The sequence below is a fragment of the Solea solea genome, chromosome 12 (assembly GCF_958295425.1).
Source record: "Solea solea chromosome 12, fSolSol10.1, whole genome shotgun sequence".
Lineage (NCBI taxonomy): Eukaryota > Metazoa > Chordata > Actinopteri > Pleuronectiformes > Soleidae > Solea > Solea solea.
This window is the reverse complement of record NC_081145.1, coordinates 21199425-21217135: the sequence shown is the minus strand read 5'-3', so window position 1 is coordinate 21217135 and position 17711 is coordinate 21199425. Positions and strand designations below refer to the sequence as shown.

Genomic DNA, 17711 nt, shown 5'->3' with positions numbered 1-17711 from the left:
TCTGACAGCTGTCACGCTGATATTGAAGAACAAATATTATTTGTAGATTAAATGTACATGCTGTAGCATACAGTGCTTTTCCTTGTCATCTAAATGCAACAAGGATCAAAGGATCTAGTAACCACTATAAGTTAGTTACTACTCCAAGTGGACTGTTAGCCACAGCTAATGCTGGCTGATTGATTTATTCATTTATGACACTAGAAAATGATTTGATGAATACATCTGTGACCTGTATTGTGCATTAGTTGTGTTAAAGAAGAAATAATGAGCCCATTTGATTTGTACTAATTGTAATTGCATTATGTAATTTGAAAAACATTACTCATTCACTGCCAACATAAGTGGTGTTAGAGTCCCAGTACTGACTGAGACAAATGCACAAAATGAATTTTCTCTTTAGGCCCCAGACTCATAAAACATGCTGCTGTTGTCCTGTTGGGACCTTCACTGAATACAGTTTGTTGTTTATCCTGAGACTCAGACTAATTAATACAGTTTGAGTGATATTATCCTATGAGGGTATAGCAGAAACGTCATCCAGAGATCAGTCCTTTCCACTTAATGAAATATTAACAGCGCTTTGGATTAGACTGGGTCTCTCTGTACTACTAGAGTTTGCATCTGTGGAAAAGGTTTTCGAGACATTTGGTCATTTTGAGGCATCTTTGATTGTTGGTTTAGGTCCCCTTGCTACAGTACTAATTATTCTTATCTTTGCATTTTTATTTATTTGTTGTTATTAAGTTCCAAAATTCACTCACTCTCACCCTCACTCCCTGACTTGATTGACATCACAAAATGTCTTGACCATATTCAACGTGAATGTGAATGCCATAAAATGTGATCCGTTCTTCATCTAAGTCACAATTAGAATAGTTAATGTGTTTATTAAACATTCATTAAATGGGAAAAATTAAGTCAACTCCAAGACAGATGGTGTTTTTGGTGCTTTTATTTTATGAGTGTATGTTCAACTATAATATATTTTACTCTCTATATATATATATTTTATTTTACTTACCTTATCTTACCTGGCTGTGCAGAGAACCAACATGCAGAACATCACAACATGTTTTATTTCCTGTATATTTTATTGAAACATAGTGTTGAGGCACTGTTTTTGTTCCACTGTATATTCTGGCTATCAGCACAACGGTTTTGACACAAAATTTGAATACAATTATATTCACTGTTCAAAAGGGACCTTCATCAATAACAGAAAGCCAGTCCCTAACATCATTATCCAAACTGTGCTGTCACAGTCAGTCACTGCAACTTGTCTCAGCAGCAATGGCAGCTCTGCAAGGGCAGAACAAAGAAATCAGTCATCAGATTAGTCTGTAGCCTAACATTAAAAAAATAAAAACAACAATGATAATAATAATAATGGTAATAATAATAATGATACTACTACTACTACTAATAATAATAATAATAGTAATAATAACAAATAAATAAAAAACTTTACAAGCCTAACTGCATACACCTCAAAGACAACACCTGTCACATATAAAGCACATGCAGCAGCAGCATCTTTCAGAGACGGTGTGATACATTGCACAAGCTACTGTGTGCATGGGTGGAGCTGACAGTCAGTCAGAGCTTTTCCTCTGCTCTGCTACAGTGCAGACCTTTTCATTCTCAGCTGCTGCTACACATGACACGCTGCGGCATGTCGTCTACTGGTGATGGATGATTCAGTTTTCAGGAACAGATGTGCCGAGCTTGACCAGATCTGGTTGTTGTTGTTAGTGCAGGCCAAGCTTGCGTCATGGAGTGTGTGGTTCTTGGAGAAGAGATTAAAAAAATCATCCACTCACTTCATTCAGTGGTCATTGTTTTGTGAAGGACATCCCAATAAAACAGAAAGAAAGAAAGAAATACATTGGCTATTGGACAAGGAAAAAAGGAACGATCATTGACAGAATAGATGTGAATCAAGTGTTCATGGTCATCCATGAACCTGTCCACAGATGACAGATGGGATAGTCAGGACAAGCAACTCCAACCAGCAGTTTGCCTAACTACTGTGCTATTGAGGAGAGTGGTCCGTCTGCATTTTGAGTGTCTTCCATGTGTTGATGGAGATCACAGGGGGAGAAGTCCACTTTATACGTTATACAGTTAAGTGAGAACATTTACTAGATTATTAACCGATTACTAAATTACTCAACAACTACTTTGATAATCAATTAATCGGTTTCAGGGTTTTTTCATGTGGACAAAAACAAGACATTTGAGAACTTCATTTGATCAACATTTTTCTACATTTTATGAACCAATTAACCGTTAGTTAGTTAGTTAGTTGTAGTAAGACCACAATTTGAGACCAGGTTGACACCAAACTTTGTGTGGGTTTTAAAGCTATTATGGCAACATCGTGTTGTGTTTTAATGGTATTATTTGCCATGATTTAATAGTGTTAATCGGGATGTTTTGATGTTTAATGTTGATATGGGTGTTATAACTCTGCAATGTGTTGTTTTAGTTAATGGTCTATACCTTATGAGCCTTAATTTAACCAAAGTCATTAATTTCCTAATTCCTAACATACAGGTATGATCCTGGATAGTGGTCACACAACTGAGCAGATAATTCCCCTCTGGTAGAACCTTTGCTTTTTAAGACAGTGTCTCCTGCCCCATAGGAAACTCAGCTCACACAAGCCTGAAACACTTAGTACAGTGTGCTCTTGTGTTTTATGGTGTTTTGTTTGTTTTTGTTATCTTTAGCAATCTACTCTCTGATGGTTCTTTGTGACACACTGACACAATGGATCGTATTTAACTTGAACTCAATCAAGCAGCTCCATGACAGCAGATAATGAAAACAAAAGACTTACTATTCAGGTGATAATAAAATGTATGAAAACATAATAACAGATATTGGATTGTCAATAAGCCTCCATTGAATTCTACACATTGTACCTTTAAATGAAGTGGGAATTAAACACAGCAGACTTCACCAAACTGTAGACTGGCAGCGTGAGAGAGTGTGAACACTGTAAAGTGATAATTGGAAAGCTTTTATGTGGTAGTATGGTGGCATTTAAGAAAAAAAAAAAAAAAGGTATTGTAATGGACGTTAACCAAGTCTGTCTCTCTCTCTATCTCTTGCAGATGTTCAACATATTAAACGGCGGGACATTATTTTGAAAAGGGAGCTGGGGGAAGGAGCCTTCGGAAAGGTCTTCCTGGCAGAATGTTACAACCTAAGTCCCACAAAGGATAAGATGCTGGTCGCTATAAAGGTAAGAGACCTCAGGGCATCTGTTGTGTAAAACAAGTGTGTCTGTCCATGTTCATCTCCTGACAGGAGGTCAGGACAGATGTCCATGTGTGGTTTGTAAACAGGGTGCTGTGTTCCTATGGAATTAGACTTGTGTCAATATTATCAAACAACACGTTTCACGAAGTGAGCAACACTTTATGAATTGAGCAAACAAAAATGAATCACAAAATCAAAATACACATATTGCAAATAAAATATCGATTTAATCATTCAAAAATATTGTATTTAATTTGTTTGAAAATACACTTGTTTGCAATGATCGGAATTGTGTTTGCTCCGACTCTTTCACGTTTGTGTTCCCTCACTTGGGTTAGTTGGTTGGTTGTTTTTTGTTGCCACTTGTTTTTTGTTGCTAATCATCTGCCTGCTGATTGGCTACTGAGTTTTGGAGCGACAGTTCAATTAGTCACAGGCTTGGAGTCACTGTGAACTCGTTTCCCAAGTTTTCTCGGTCAACAGCAGGCAAAATAATTGTAAGTATATAACGTTTGTCCGATTATCTTTGAGATATTAGCTTGAAAACAGTCTGATGGGGAAAACTTGGGGAGCTACTTCCAGACGGACAGCGAGTCCAAGCCTGTGACTACTTCCGGACAATTGAGCTGTCGCTCCAAAACTCAGTAGCCAATCAACAGGCAGCTTCCTAAGGCCCACCCATGGTCAGAATCGCAAATAAAAAAAACATGTGACAAACACAAAACCACGTGAGGGAGCACAAACTTTTGCGTTTCCTTTTTTTTTTGCTCAATTCATAAAGATTTGTTTGCTTCTTAAAAAGTGTTACATGCTTTGTGAAGGGTGGTTTGAAAATATTGACAAAAATCTAATCCTATATGCTCCAGATGCAGTGTGGTGGTGAGCACCATCCTCTCGAAAGAGGTCACGGCCATTAGCCCTGCTATAGTGTTAAGGATGTGGTACATGTCAAAGTAATATTAATATTCACCCTCAGTCCAGTATATGTCAGAACGCTCAGTAAAGTTGATGCATGGCTCATATGGCAGGAAAGGATCAACAAGACATGATTCTTGCTGAAGACATGGTCCCTTGTTAGTACAGCAGCAGTTTTTAGTGGAAACATGGCTGACATTGACCTGCAGCAGGCAGGTGTTGGTGAGGATATACAGGGATTACAGCTGCAGCCTTTATAATCCTGCAGGATCTGTCACCCTGTTTATCTCTCTCACTCACACAGACACACACTGAATCTGTCACAACCAGTTGTCATCAAGGATGTTTTCACGTTTAGACGGTAGATTTCTACTGAGTCCCATAATGAAGGGCAGGAAACTAGGCCTTGTGTGTGTGAGAAAGCGATATGACATTTTCGGTAAAAAATTGGGGCATTGTTTTGAGGTTTCAAGTTGTAATACAAGATATCGGTTGCTTATTAGGAGGAAATGAATATTCCAACAAGGTTCTGCGAAAGTCTGCACCCTGTATTAGGAGTGCAGCGATAAGTTGACATTGTCTACAAAAGCTGGCGAACAAATTTAATTGTTGGTTACGTCTTGGCACATCTTTTTCACACTGTGGAATTGAACAGCACTGTTTTTTTATGGAGTTAGTCATCTTGCTTTTACAGATCTCTGCTGAGAGTGACAAAATGTGACAGATGCTGAGCTCCAATAGAGCTACCAGCTAAGGTAACAGCTGAGTCTGCAGATTTGTTTGGTACTTTTTTATCTACGGTGTAGAACCAGAAATAGTTCCACAGGCCTCTTTTCAGATGATTTGTTGTCATGATTGTCTGGTCAGGAGGACACTTTTGCTCTTGTCTTGTTGTGTTCTTCTGATGAGCAAAGAGGGTATGGATGCAGGCCAAGCCACACTCATAGGGCTGCTGGAAAACTTGGTTGTACTTCAGACATTTTTAGGGTTATGCAATTAGTTGATTAATCTTTTCAATAATCAATGACTAGTTGACTAGTCACTGATTTGTTAGTTGCAGGCTTACCCTGTACAGATATCTTTTTGGCTCCTCTGATTCTCCACATGATTTGTGTCTGACTTTTGTTTTGCCTCTACTGTGAGGGAAAACTGATGCCTCAAGCTGAACTAATAATGACAGGAAAATGCTCCTAATCAGTCTTGTATAAAGTACCTTAAAGGGATACTTGAGAGTAAAATTATGAGTATCTTACCAGAAAAAAGCTTTGGTAGAAGTATCTGATTTTATTTGGTATTAACGAGTAACAAAGGTAGTTAGAGGCGTATCTGTGTTGGCGTAAAAGTACACAATTTATTTAGGAAATGTAGTGGAGTTACATAAATAAATAGCACATGCACGACATTTGTACTGAAGTGCAGTAACAAAGTATTTGTACTTTGTTGCATTACAACACCTAATACAGGTGACAAAAAGATAAAGATGAGACATCCAGGCAAAGTTTTATACACTGGCCCATTGTATAATGTAGAGAAGCTCATGGTATGAGCAGCAACAACAAAATCAGAGGTGCTCTGGGAGGGGAAGAGAAGAGAGGTGAGAGATAAACGAGAAGGTAACCATGGCAGCAGCACCGCCATCACAGCAATTAACAAGTATCAGTGTTTCAACCCATTATTGTCATTCACTGAAGACGATGTTTTGTGCTTTTGTGTGATAGATTGATCAAATGTTCCATCATGAATGATCTTGCTGTTTTTGCCAAGCTCTTCTCTGTTATCCAAGGACCTTTTTTATGTTGAGAGAAAGCATGGGAGTGATAATGATGAAGGGAACACAAATGAAGAATAATGAAGACAGAGGCAGAGGAAGGCAGGGAAAAAGAAAACAAAACATTTGTTTTTACTGTATATGTGCATGAATCTGGGTTATTCAAAGCCGAATGTTCTCTCTACTGGTGCAAATCAGCATCCTGGATCAGCAATTTCCTACTTAAAATTGAGCAATTATATACTACATACTGCAATTACAGCACTTTCATATACAGTACATGCATAATATATGTGTATGGCGGTGGTTATGGCACAGGGCGAGAGTGGGTTTTCTTTTAAAGCGATCCTTCAACTCTGTGTGCCATAGTGTCCTTTTTGAAAACCACAAATTGTGTTTCAGAAAAAGGAATGCATTTATGTCTTTCCAAAAGAGCCTTAAATCGGCACCAGATGTGATTTAAATCCAGCTTGAATGCATCGTCACATGAAGATTTTTGTGACTGAACAGGTGTCCCATCCACACAAGACACACTGGATGATGAGTATAAATAGGTTTGCAGTGTGAATATAGATAGTGTGTAAGTAGCCCTCAACCTCAATCAGTCCCACTGATCAAAGTGTCTGCTGTGCCACTCCTGTGCACAGATAACATGGGTATTAATGAAGAAACTGCTTATTCTGTACTGAATAAAATCCAAGAAAAAAAAAGGTTGGGGATCATTCTACAAGCCTCAGTTGTTTTTACTCGGATTTATAAATGTATTATTACACACATGTAACAAACAGGGATGAGTCTTGGTCAGGCCTGGTTCTAGATAGCTTTGAATGGTGTCAACTAAAGTCCATTTAAGATAATATAGTTTAGTTTAGTTTAGTTTATTAGTTTAGTTGACAGGGACCATGTACAGAACCAAGTCTATAACAGAGTTAGCTGAATAGCTTATTTGCATCAGTGGTTCCTGGGCAGGGAGAAAGTAAAACACATACTAAACATTACAGACAATACCAGCAACAAGACGACAACAACAGCAACAACAACAACATACAAAACACATAATAAATGTGGTGTTCTATATACAAGATCAATGATCACATGATTGAGTCTCTTTCAGCCCTGTCTTCAGAGAATATATATATATGTGTGTGTATATATATATATATATATGTATATATACGTGTATATATACATACATATATAAAACATGACATCTGAAACATCCACTATATTCTATGCAGTATATTGGTAAACTACATGCATATAGGAAAATAGGGCAGATACAAGAGAAAGAGGTGTTTCCATGGCTACTACTGGGATACAATTGCAACATAGATACATGAAGGACATCACCATGGCTACCAAAGTGTAACCCCTGATCGGTTTTGTCTGCCCCCCCTCGCTAGACTCTGAAGGACCCCACTCTCGCAGCCAGGAAGGATTTCCAGCGTGAGGCTGAGTTGCTGACAAACCTCCAACATGAGCACATAGTAAAGTTTTATGGCGTGTGTGTGGATGGAGACCCTCTCATCATGGTCTTTGAGTACATGAAGCACGGAGATCTCAACAAGTTCCTCAGGTAAGCAAAAGATCGTTTTTTCCCATCACATCACTCAAGGAATGTTAAGATGATTAAATACATCATATTTATAAAGTGTATTGCATTTGTATGCCTGATGTTCACTTCACTTCAACCCTATTTTCCTAAAAAGGCCTTTGTTTGAACTGCTGTGTGACAAACAGAAAACCAGCAAAACATTGTGCCCCTGCTATGCTGTGTTCAGTTTACGCGCTGATATTGGATCTGTGGTTCAGACACAGAGGAAACTAGGTTCTCTGCTCTGCTACTATTCTCCTCTCACACACAAACTCTTTTCTGCAAAGCAGGGAAAAAAAACATTGCACAGGAAAAAAAAAATGTTTGGCATAAATGTTTGAATGATGCATTTTGGAAAACTGTCATTTCATCCTTTTTAAAATGACAACAGGCACAATTCTCTTGTAAAGAGTGAGCTGTTGCTGATGCCAGAGCACATACACTATATGGACAGAAAGTATTCGGACGTCTGACCGCTGCACAAACAGGGCAGTACTTCTTGGAGGACTTTCCTCAAGATAATGGGGTGTTTCTATGGGAATGTGTGCCCATTCATTCTGTAGAAGCATTTAAGAGGTCAGGCACTTGGACAGTCTGGCTCTCAATCTCTGTTTCAGGTCATCCCAAAGGTGCTTGATGGGGTTGAGGTCAGGGCTCAGTGCGTGCTGGTCAAGTTCTTCCACACCAAACTCGGGTCTTTGTAGTGTTTTTCTTTTGTGCACTGGGGCACAATCGTGTTATAGAAAAGGACCTTCCTCAAACTGTTGCCACAACACAAGCACAGCATTGTCCAAAATGTCTTGGTATGCTGAAGCGTTAAGATTGTCCTTCCTTGGAGATAAGGGGCTGAGCCCAAAGCCTGATTAAAACACTTGAATTCAATACTTAACAGGTGTGGCCAAATACGTTTGTCCATATGTATGTATTTATCAATAATCTAAGACCCAAAATGTCACTGGCAACAAGTTATTTAATAGAAGCTACAAGGTGTGCAGATTGTTTCCCTCTAAATGGAGGTGCAGGGACAAATATTAAAAAAAGCTTAACGTATAAGCTGTCAGTTGTGAGAATGGACCTCCACATGACTGCATCTCACTCTTTTGTCAATGCATTTTGCTTGAATCTACATCTGTACATAAAGTTGTCCATTTGCAGTGGTCTGCTGTTGGCAGGTATGAATTGGCTATGTCAGCTCTGGCTAAATGCCTGCATTGTTAAGTGCAGCTAGTGGGCTAATGAGCAGCATTATGTCTGCTGTGATTAGATGTTATTTGCTCCTAAAATGCTTTGCCTTGCAGAATATAATATTGCGACTTAGTCAGTGCATGCATGTGTGCTTTTACTTTGACGTTGTTAGCTCTACATTTTTCTGATAAACACACTTACCTTGTCAGGACCAGTAGAGCTCATTCAGAAAATAGCATAAACAAAATTAAGATTAAGATGTGGTAAATTAATGTTAGGCTTCAACTGGTCATAGTTAATGAATGAATGTCATTGAATGTATTTTTACCTATTTCGGGACTTTTCTGGCATAAAACTAACATTTTCAGGACAGGTAGTCGTAATGGAGACCAAAAACCTGGTCCTAAAATGGCTAAAACTTTATTTGGAACTGAGGTACTGGTTGAGTTTATGGCAAGTATTTGAATTGTGGTTCAGTTAAGGTTAGGGTATTAACTGGTTATGTTTTTCATTAGCGTTAAGGCCTCTCCACATGAATGGAAGTCAATGCATGTCTTAAAACGGATAGAAATATGAGAATGTGTGCATGCATGCGAGTGTGTGTGTGTGTGTGTGTGTGTGTGTGCCTGTTTATATGGGGGTGTGTCTTTGTGTGCCTCAGATTCTAATTTCAGCTCAGTAATTGTGTTTCCATTAAAGTGCTGGCATCAATTCATCCAGGACACACTGCTAATTTAGCTGGCACCCATTGCCCTTCAATAAAACGCACACGCACGCACACACACGCCCAAACAGACCCACATTGAGCTGTTTTGCAGAACCTCCTCCATTACAGACTTAAAAGTCAGTGAAGCCGAAAACACACACACATGGCCCTCTCTGAAGCACACACAAATGGTGTCTGTAAAGGGTTTCCTTTTTTAAGTAGACAGGTCATCAACTTACTCTGTTCGTCCTCCCTCCCTCTCTCTCTCTCTCTCTCTCTCTCCGTCCATCCCTTTGCTTTCCCTGAAATCTGGTCTGTACTCTGTACGATGGGTTTCAAAAGTTGTTGTGGTGCTTGGTCTAGCTCAAATGTTTGTAACTACACACTCGCTCTGCATGCAATGGATGCGACTTTGGAAGTCACCAGAGGTAATTACCACGGCCAACCTCATCGCAAGAGTTGATATTATTGCTAAAGAGATGGCGATGTGGTGTCCAGTGTTTGTTGGTGGATGCTGCATTACTCCTAAGTCTACTTTCTTGATGTGTCTAACCGATTCTGTCTTTTTTTTTTTTCCTTAGAGCCCATGGGCCAGATGCCATGATCCTGGTGGATGGACAGCCTCTACAGACCAATGGGGAGCTGGGTCTGTCCCAGATGCTTCACATAGCCAGTCAGATCACGAATGGGATGATTTACTTAGCATCTCAGCACTTTGTGCATCGTGATTTGGCGACGAGGAACTGCCTGGTGGGGAATGGCCTTCTGGTGAAAATAGGAGACTTTGGCATGTCCAGAGACATTTACAGCACCGATTATTACAGGGTAAAAACACGTCTACTTGTTTCATGGTTGTTTGAAATGATTCTATTGGACTACTAACTCTAAGATAAGTAAAAAACTCATAAAAGCATGAAATAATGTTCTTGACTACACACAGTTACAAACATTTGCATTGATCTAAATTATAACACTATTCATACCTTGTGCACACAGTAATCTTCTCTATATGGACCCCCCCCCTTCAATTTCATTATTAACTTTTATACTTCTGCACCTGGTTTAGGATGGGCTTAGTTTTACTGGAGTCATTTGAGGTTCAGAAGTTGAACTTTGAGTTTTATAGTTCCGTGTACACCTTCCCCAAATGATTTAGACTGTAGCTGTTTTTAAAGGATCTATAATACTTTACTTAGTTCCGGACCCAGGATAAGATGTTTCTCACATGGGTCCCATGAGAAGAAAAGGGGGGAAAATCTCGCCTTTTCTTGCCTCTGTGAAAAAGCTTGTCTCCATGGATGATGGCAACAGGAGCTCAGACGGACTTTTAGGACACCCTCTCTTTACTGTAAATGGCACAGTGGAAAATAATTTGTATTGGGCAGTTAATGTCAGTTCTAGCCTACGAAGAAGTTTCTGTGAACTCTTTTAATCCAGCGGGCTTCACGTTGTCTCTGCTTTATTATGAGAGCCCGAGCAATGGCTGGTGTGAAGGCAGTCGTGTTTACATATTTGCCGTCACATGTAAAACTTCATGACCAGTAGACCTCATGGTCTGCTGAGCCTCATGAAAATGTAGCCCTAGTTGTGGAAAAAAAAATTGTCATTTAGTGCAAATGATTAAGTTTTTTTTTATGAAACTAATTAAACATTTCCTTTTCACATTTTTTGCTGATTAAAAACTTTCTCCAATCTATTTTTCTTTTTATGTTTTTGCAGCCGGTTACCAGTTGGCAGGTGGGACAAAAACTTCCTTCCCACACAGTACACAGACAGCAGCCTTTCAGAGCATCATTTATCTCTCACCTCTCCTCCCTGTGCAGAGTGTTTGCCTACAGTTAAACACAACTCTTGGACCTGTCTGCAGTTCAGACGGAGCAGAATCAAGTTCTATATGCACATGACAAATAAATGATCCTACACCTCCAGGGTTCTTAGACAACTGATAAATGTTCAGACAGACCAGCAGACCATGGATCTGAAATGTATTAATCTGTGCAAGCAAATTGCTTTTTTAAAAATCAATCCGCTAGTAAGGGAGTGACATAACTTAAAATAAGACTACAATAAATGATTGATACCAAGTATGCAATAAGCAGTAACACAGCTCATCATTACTACAAATCATTATTAGGTTTCTATCTGACTTGTTCTCCCTTTTTTATTTCTAGTTAGTTATTTTGTCTTATATGTTTACCAGTGTCTTGAAACTGCAAAACAAATCTACGTACAGGTACAAATAAATAAATTGACCCAACTTGAGCTGCTGTCACTTTTCTCTTCTGCGTTTGTGTTCAGGTGGGAGGTCACACCATGCTGCCTATCCGCTGGATGCCCCCAGAGAGCATAATGTACAGGAAGTTTACCACAGAGAGTGACGTGTGGAGCTTTGGAGTCATCCTGTGGGAGATCTTCACCTACGGCAAACAGCCATGGTTCCAGCTTGCCAATAATGAGGTATAAAATTGTACAAGTCGAATGTTTGTTTGAGAACTCAAAGGGCGTCGGGAGGCTGCGGTTTATAAACATCTCTATTTGTGAGCGGCATTCGTCTTGAAACCACTTCAAAGCCAAATTCTCCACTATAAAACCCCGAATACAGAACATGTGAAATAAAATGTGTGAGTGCATAAGTAACAGAATAGATGCTAACATGTATGTGCTTAGTGGTCCTGCATCACTGAGCAGCTGAATGAATGAATGAGTTGAAGGCCCTAGCATCTTGGTGATTGCTCCCCAACACAATGTTGCCATTACTTATATATTACTGTTATATTACTTATTAACAATTGTCATACTTCTTACATAATTAGAGCTAATCTTAGACCATACCATACCAAATGACACACCAATGATATGATATGACAGTGTAATCACAGCGTGTTCCTGTTGTGTTTTAACCTTGTGAAACTTGCTTAATCTGTAGTGGATGTTGACACTTTGAGAACTTCTTAACCTAAACCAGATGCTTTTTGTGATGGAACATGGCACCGCGTTAGTGACGTGAACTTATATTCTGTTCAATGGCCCTCACTGGACAATCCACTGGTTTGAATTTAAGGCAACTAATGAGTCTGTACTTGTAACTTCTCTGATTTATAATTTCAGAGAAAAATTCTTTAGATGTTAATGATCTTATTTCAAATAGATGATTAAGTAAGGCATATCCTGGGGCATGGACACGTGTGCGAGGAACAGTTAGTACTTTCCAATTAGTGCGGGGTTGCAGGTGGACAAGCTCAATATTTTTGCTAAATATGGTATTTTGGTTTGCCAAAATATTAAACTGTTGCTTGGTCTACCTGCCTGTCAAATTAGCACACAAATTTGACTAATCAACATCAGAGTTAGGGGCTGAAGGTCTGTCTTTTTCTACGGTTTGCTTTGAAACATTAATTCACAAAGCTAGACACAGAAGATTAACACTCAAATACATAAGTAGTGTTCAAGTAATCACAGTGATTCTGTGGCTGTTAGCATCTGTATGATAGCATTTAATTTTGAGCAGAATGTAACATTTTCTTTTATTATGTAAAATGACCACTTTGCATGCCATGTTAGCTGAAACTGTTTTATCCTGCAAACTCAATTCTCAGTCAAACAGCCAGAGGGAAGATATTCTCATGTGGAAAGTGCCAGTGAAGCATTTTCAAACGACTGCACAGAGGAAAACAAATTGGAAATGAAACTCTTGAAAATATGCTGAGCATAAGGAAAATGTAATCGACTCTTTATGACAACAAAGAGAAACAGACTTGTCTTATTAAGTCTCAGGAAAAACACAGGTAACATGCAAGGCTGGTTTAGACTGGAAGTAGACACACATATTGTGCACTAACATAAATATCTGTGTTAGTGGAAAAATGAAAATCACTGTTCAAACAAAAACACTAGTTCGAGTGTCGCTGTGAGGACAGTTTCATCTGCAAATTAATGTTGCCAGAAATGTGTAAGCACCTGCCCCTCTAGTGCTGCGAGTCATGCATGTGTGTGCTTTACGAGTGTGATGGGATAACTGGGATTTCTGGTCCTGAGCATTTTCTAAAAACCCTGCAGCTTGTTTGGAGATTCAAGTTTCATGCCATTAATGTGTTCAGGCATAACAATAATCTGGTAAGGGCTTTGAAAAGATCAGGCTTTTGCTTTTCCCTCATAATGTCAACAAGCCTCACTGTGTGGGTTGTACTGTATAGCTTAACAATTCTAATCAAAGGTAAAACAGGATTATTATTAGTTCACCTCATGGCTTAATAGTGCCATTAGGTCCAGGTTCTCATCCAGTTCAGATGGATTGATCAGGTGTGGATGGCAAACTTATAACAAAAATAATAATAATAGGAAAAGAAAAACTGATTCACTTTGGCTTTTGTATTTAATGATGGAACCAGAACCATGTGGTTGCTCTTACTTTGGTGTGTCAGTATCAGAGCATACTTCAAATACATTTTTGAGCATTACATGAAGGGCAATTCAATTGTTCCATTTTTCAAAAAAGGAATTAATTTAGGATTCAATCATAATTGAATCCTAAATCCTCTGTATGCATTGCTTAATATTTAACAAGTTTGTTTAGAGATGCTAATGAGGGCGCATGTGCCATGATGTACCCTAAATCAACTCCAGGGCAATCGTCATCCAAGTGAATACATCGACTTTACAGACTGCACTCCCCACACTGATGGTCACAAAGCCTTACCCTGTCACCAGGCGACAAACCCTAAAAACCTTCCAAGGATGTCAGCAGCTCAGTACACACACACACACACAGGGCGAGCAGAGGAACGGCATCTGTAAGACAGTAAACCAGCTGAGGTAGCAATAACTTGAGTAAACGACAACTATCCATGTTACTGTCAGTGCAATGAAGAGTAAAAGGCCAATAAAGTGCTTTATTAAACCACCTGCTGATCAAATGACAGAAAAACTATATTTCAGTCTGTCATCACCCTCTGATGTCGCTATGGTTTACCACATGCAGGTGCGTCCTCATCTCACACATTTGACACCATTCATGGCAAAATATGTTGAAGTCAATAACACAGTAAGACCCATAGGGACCTTAGGGACTGCAATCAAGTCGAGTCACGACGATTTAATGAAAATGTAGCTTTTACTTTATGAGCCTGCAAAGAGTGATTGTGCAAAGTTTGGCTTTAGTTGTCTTTTAGTTGTTGAGGGAACAGTTGGCCACCCTCGTTATCTGCTGCATGGAAGGCCTGGAAGTTTTGTTTGGTTTTGTTTCTGCTTGTGGGTTTGTCACTTCTGACCACCAGTGTGTAGAGCATGGAATGCATAGTATAGTCCAATGTCTCCAAATCCTGGTCCTCGGTGACCTCTGTCCTGCATGTTTAAGATGTTTCCCTGATTCAAACAACCCACTCATATGAATCAGGTGTGTTCGAGCAGGGAACTGCTTAATCATGCAGGGCAGGGTTCGCCGAGGACCAGCATTGGGGAACACTGGTATAGTGTTCCCCAATGCTACTATATTAGATGATCTGATGACGATCATCTAATAGGTGAAACGTTAAAACTTTGAAGAGCAGGTAAAACTACTCCCACGGACAAATTGGACCCATAATTACGCTTATCTTGCAGACATATAAACACGGAAATACGTGTATATTATAATATGTATGAATAAATTCATTAATTAAAGAAAACCTTCAAAATACCTTCAACAAATGTATAAATGTAAAGCTGGTATTCATTGATATCTATTAGAGATCTATTACTGTGTCAGTACCATATCCTCTCCCCAGATTAGCCCAGAATGTGCCACAGCATTTTCTGCCCATGTGTTACACTTTAAATGCAAATAACCAAGTTTTTCTGGGATATAGCACTAATGCTTAGTCTTGATAACCATGTCTCTCTGTTTTACCAGGTGATAGAGTGCATTACCCAGGGCAGAGTGCTGGAGCGCCCCAGGCTCTGTCCCAAGGAAGTCTACGATATTATGCTGGGCTGCTGGCAGAGAGAGCCACAACAGCGCCTCAACATTAAGGACATTCAGAAAGTGCTGGTTACTTTGATGAAAGCCACACCGGTCTATCTGGACATACTGGGATAAACTGGACACAAGAGAAAAAAATAAATAAATCGGGTAATTTTAGTTTGGACAAGATCATTACTGAAAAATGAGTATGCTGGATCAGAAGGAAAAGGATTGCCCTGAGCCATAGTCTGGTGCAGAGTCACAACACAGTCTGTGATGAAACCACACAAATCAGAAATGCGGAATGAACTCTACCTTGTATCAACTTGCTTGTCGTACGAGGATTGGACGGACGTTATTAGAGTGGAGAGATGCGTCTTTAGCTGGCTTGGAATGAACTGGATTGCACTGCATTGCATCACAATAAAAAAGAAATGAAAAAGAAATGTCTTGGACCTTACCCACGCGATTGGGTCTGGGCTTGTGTTTTCAAGTCTCGCTCGTTTTCAGATGAACTGATTAAAAGGCCTCGACAGTGACGTGTTGATTACATCAAACTGGAATGAAACTGGGTGAACCCGATTGTATGGGGTCAGGTATGGTTTGGTTTTCTTTGCAATAGCTTAGGTACCATCACTTCCTCGTCTATGCATCCTCATGTCACCCTGTCAAGATCAGTACAGCTTTTGGTTCTTTCCTAGATTTCATGAGGTGTCCCAGGTTATTTATACTGATCTCACTTTAACATGTATCTGTTTTCATCGTGAGTCAGTGATGGGGCACATGGCAGTCGTACAATAACAACTCCACACTTCAACTGGGTAGTGAAGAGGGTTAGTAAGAGAACCTATACTGGGCAAAAATGGTTGACAAACTTTAAAAAGGTTATTTCACTAGATACCACGATGAATTAAGTTCACTTTGCAAGTAAGCAAGCTGTCTTCATATACCTTTATTCATGTAAGTGTTACCAACAGTTGTTTGTCAACCATTTTCTTTTTAGAGTAATTCTGCATTTAAAAACCGGATGTGTGTGTATTGTGCGATATCGTAACCAGGCTTCTCCATTTTCTACTAGTTTCCCATGTCATGGGCTTGTCTCATTACAATTGCTTGACAAGATTCGAGTCACTACACCTCATTAGGGTTGGCCAGGTGTAAAAATGTTCAAATAGCGTTGATTTTAAAACAAAAAAAGTGCATATTAAATTTCACCATTAGCTGTTGCACACTACTCAGCAGATGCTCTTAAATGGGATGGAATGCGACTTTTAAAGCCCACGAATGAAACTGTAGCAACGTTGATCCACTTTATGGTGGAAATATGCCTCTATGCTGTTTTACCCACAAATAAACACAAAAAAAGGGCAGAGAGTGATCCGTAGGACAAATGATTCACTCAGTGTAGCCTTTATTTCTCTCAGTAACCCTTCAACTTCATCCCTTTCACATTCAAAATGTTGCGATGTTAGTACATTTTAGTTTGATTTCACTTTCATATGTTGTTGTTTTTTCACTCTCTCTACTGCATGGCACAAGTGCATTTAATGTGTGTCCAGTTTTTCTTGTGTTCGCTGTCGACAGCGTCACAATGCTCAAAATCAGAAAAACAATGACACGACTTAATTAAACGTGGGTGTGTTTTTTGGTACTGGTCGCTTGCAATAACCCGCCTCTCATTCCTTTTAACGGACACGTGTTCTTGCACGTTCCTGGATTGCTTTATATAATTGAGGAATAATGCTATTTCCAAAGTAATATCCAGGTAATAAAAACTTTGTTTTTCAAGTGGCTAACAACAGCTAGTCACAATGATGATGATGATGATGATGATGATGATACAACAGACACACACAGATAAATATATGTGATGAGATGTCATGAAACTAACTAGAAACAGATGTGTGCAGCCGTGATTCATGGTAATTACACAGACACAATGTTACCTTGAAACAAAAGGTTATGTGTCAAACATGAGGGAGATGAATTTCAACTTTATTGCATGGAAATGTATGTATATATATATGTATACATATATATACATGTATACGGTATATATATATATATATACATATATATGTGTATATTTATGTACATATACCAAAGTAAAACCTGAATATTTATTTGGAAATAACATCCTATTGCTGTCATATTATCTTGTTACTAAGACACTGATATTGTCATGATGTTAAGCGGTAATATCATATTTTTAACTCCCTATTACAAAACTATTACCATATTGTCGCCGTATTGCACTGCTGCATTTTTTTCCCCCACCTTTGTCCCAATGAATACTCCTGTAACTGTGGCTTTGACCACAGGTATCTACATAGAC

The 17711-nt window shown here is 39.1% G+C and overlaps 1 protein-coding gene across 2 annotated transcripts in view; it reads left to right on the top strand.

Moving 5' to 3' along the window:
• The window catches only part of ntrk3a (neurotrophic tyrosine kinase, receptor, type 3a), a 95012-nt gene extending 77617 nt beyond the window's left edge, over positions 1-17395 (top strand). The window contains exons 14-19 of one of the 2 annotated variants that reach the window (XM_058646464.1): positions 3123-3253; positions 7357-7529; positions 10020-10263; positions 11158-11175; positions 11737-11895; positions 15326-17395. In XM_058646464.1, coding sequence (XP_058502447.1) covers positions 3123-3253; positions 7357-7529; positions 10020-10263; positions 11158-11175; positions 11737-11895; positions 15326-15511 — 911 coding nt within the window. In that variant the 3' untranslated portion in view covers positions 15512-17395. The remainder of the gene's footprint in view (positions 1-3122; positions 3254-7356; positions 7530-10019; positions 10264-11157; positions 11176-11736; positions 11896-15325) is intronic. The other variant, XM_058646465.1, reaches the window with a different exon arrangement.
• Positions 17396-17711: the final 316 nt, after the last annotated feature.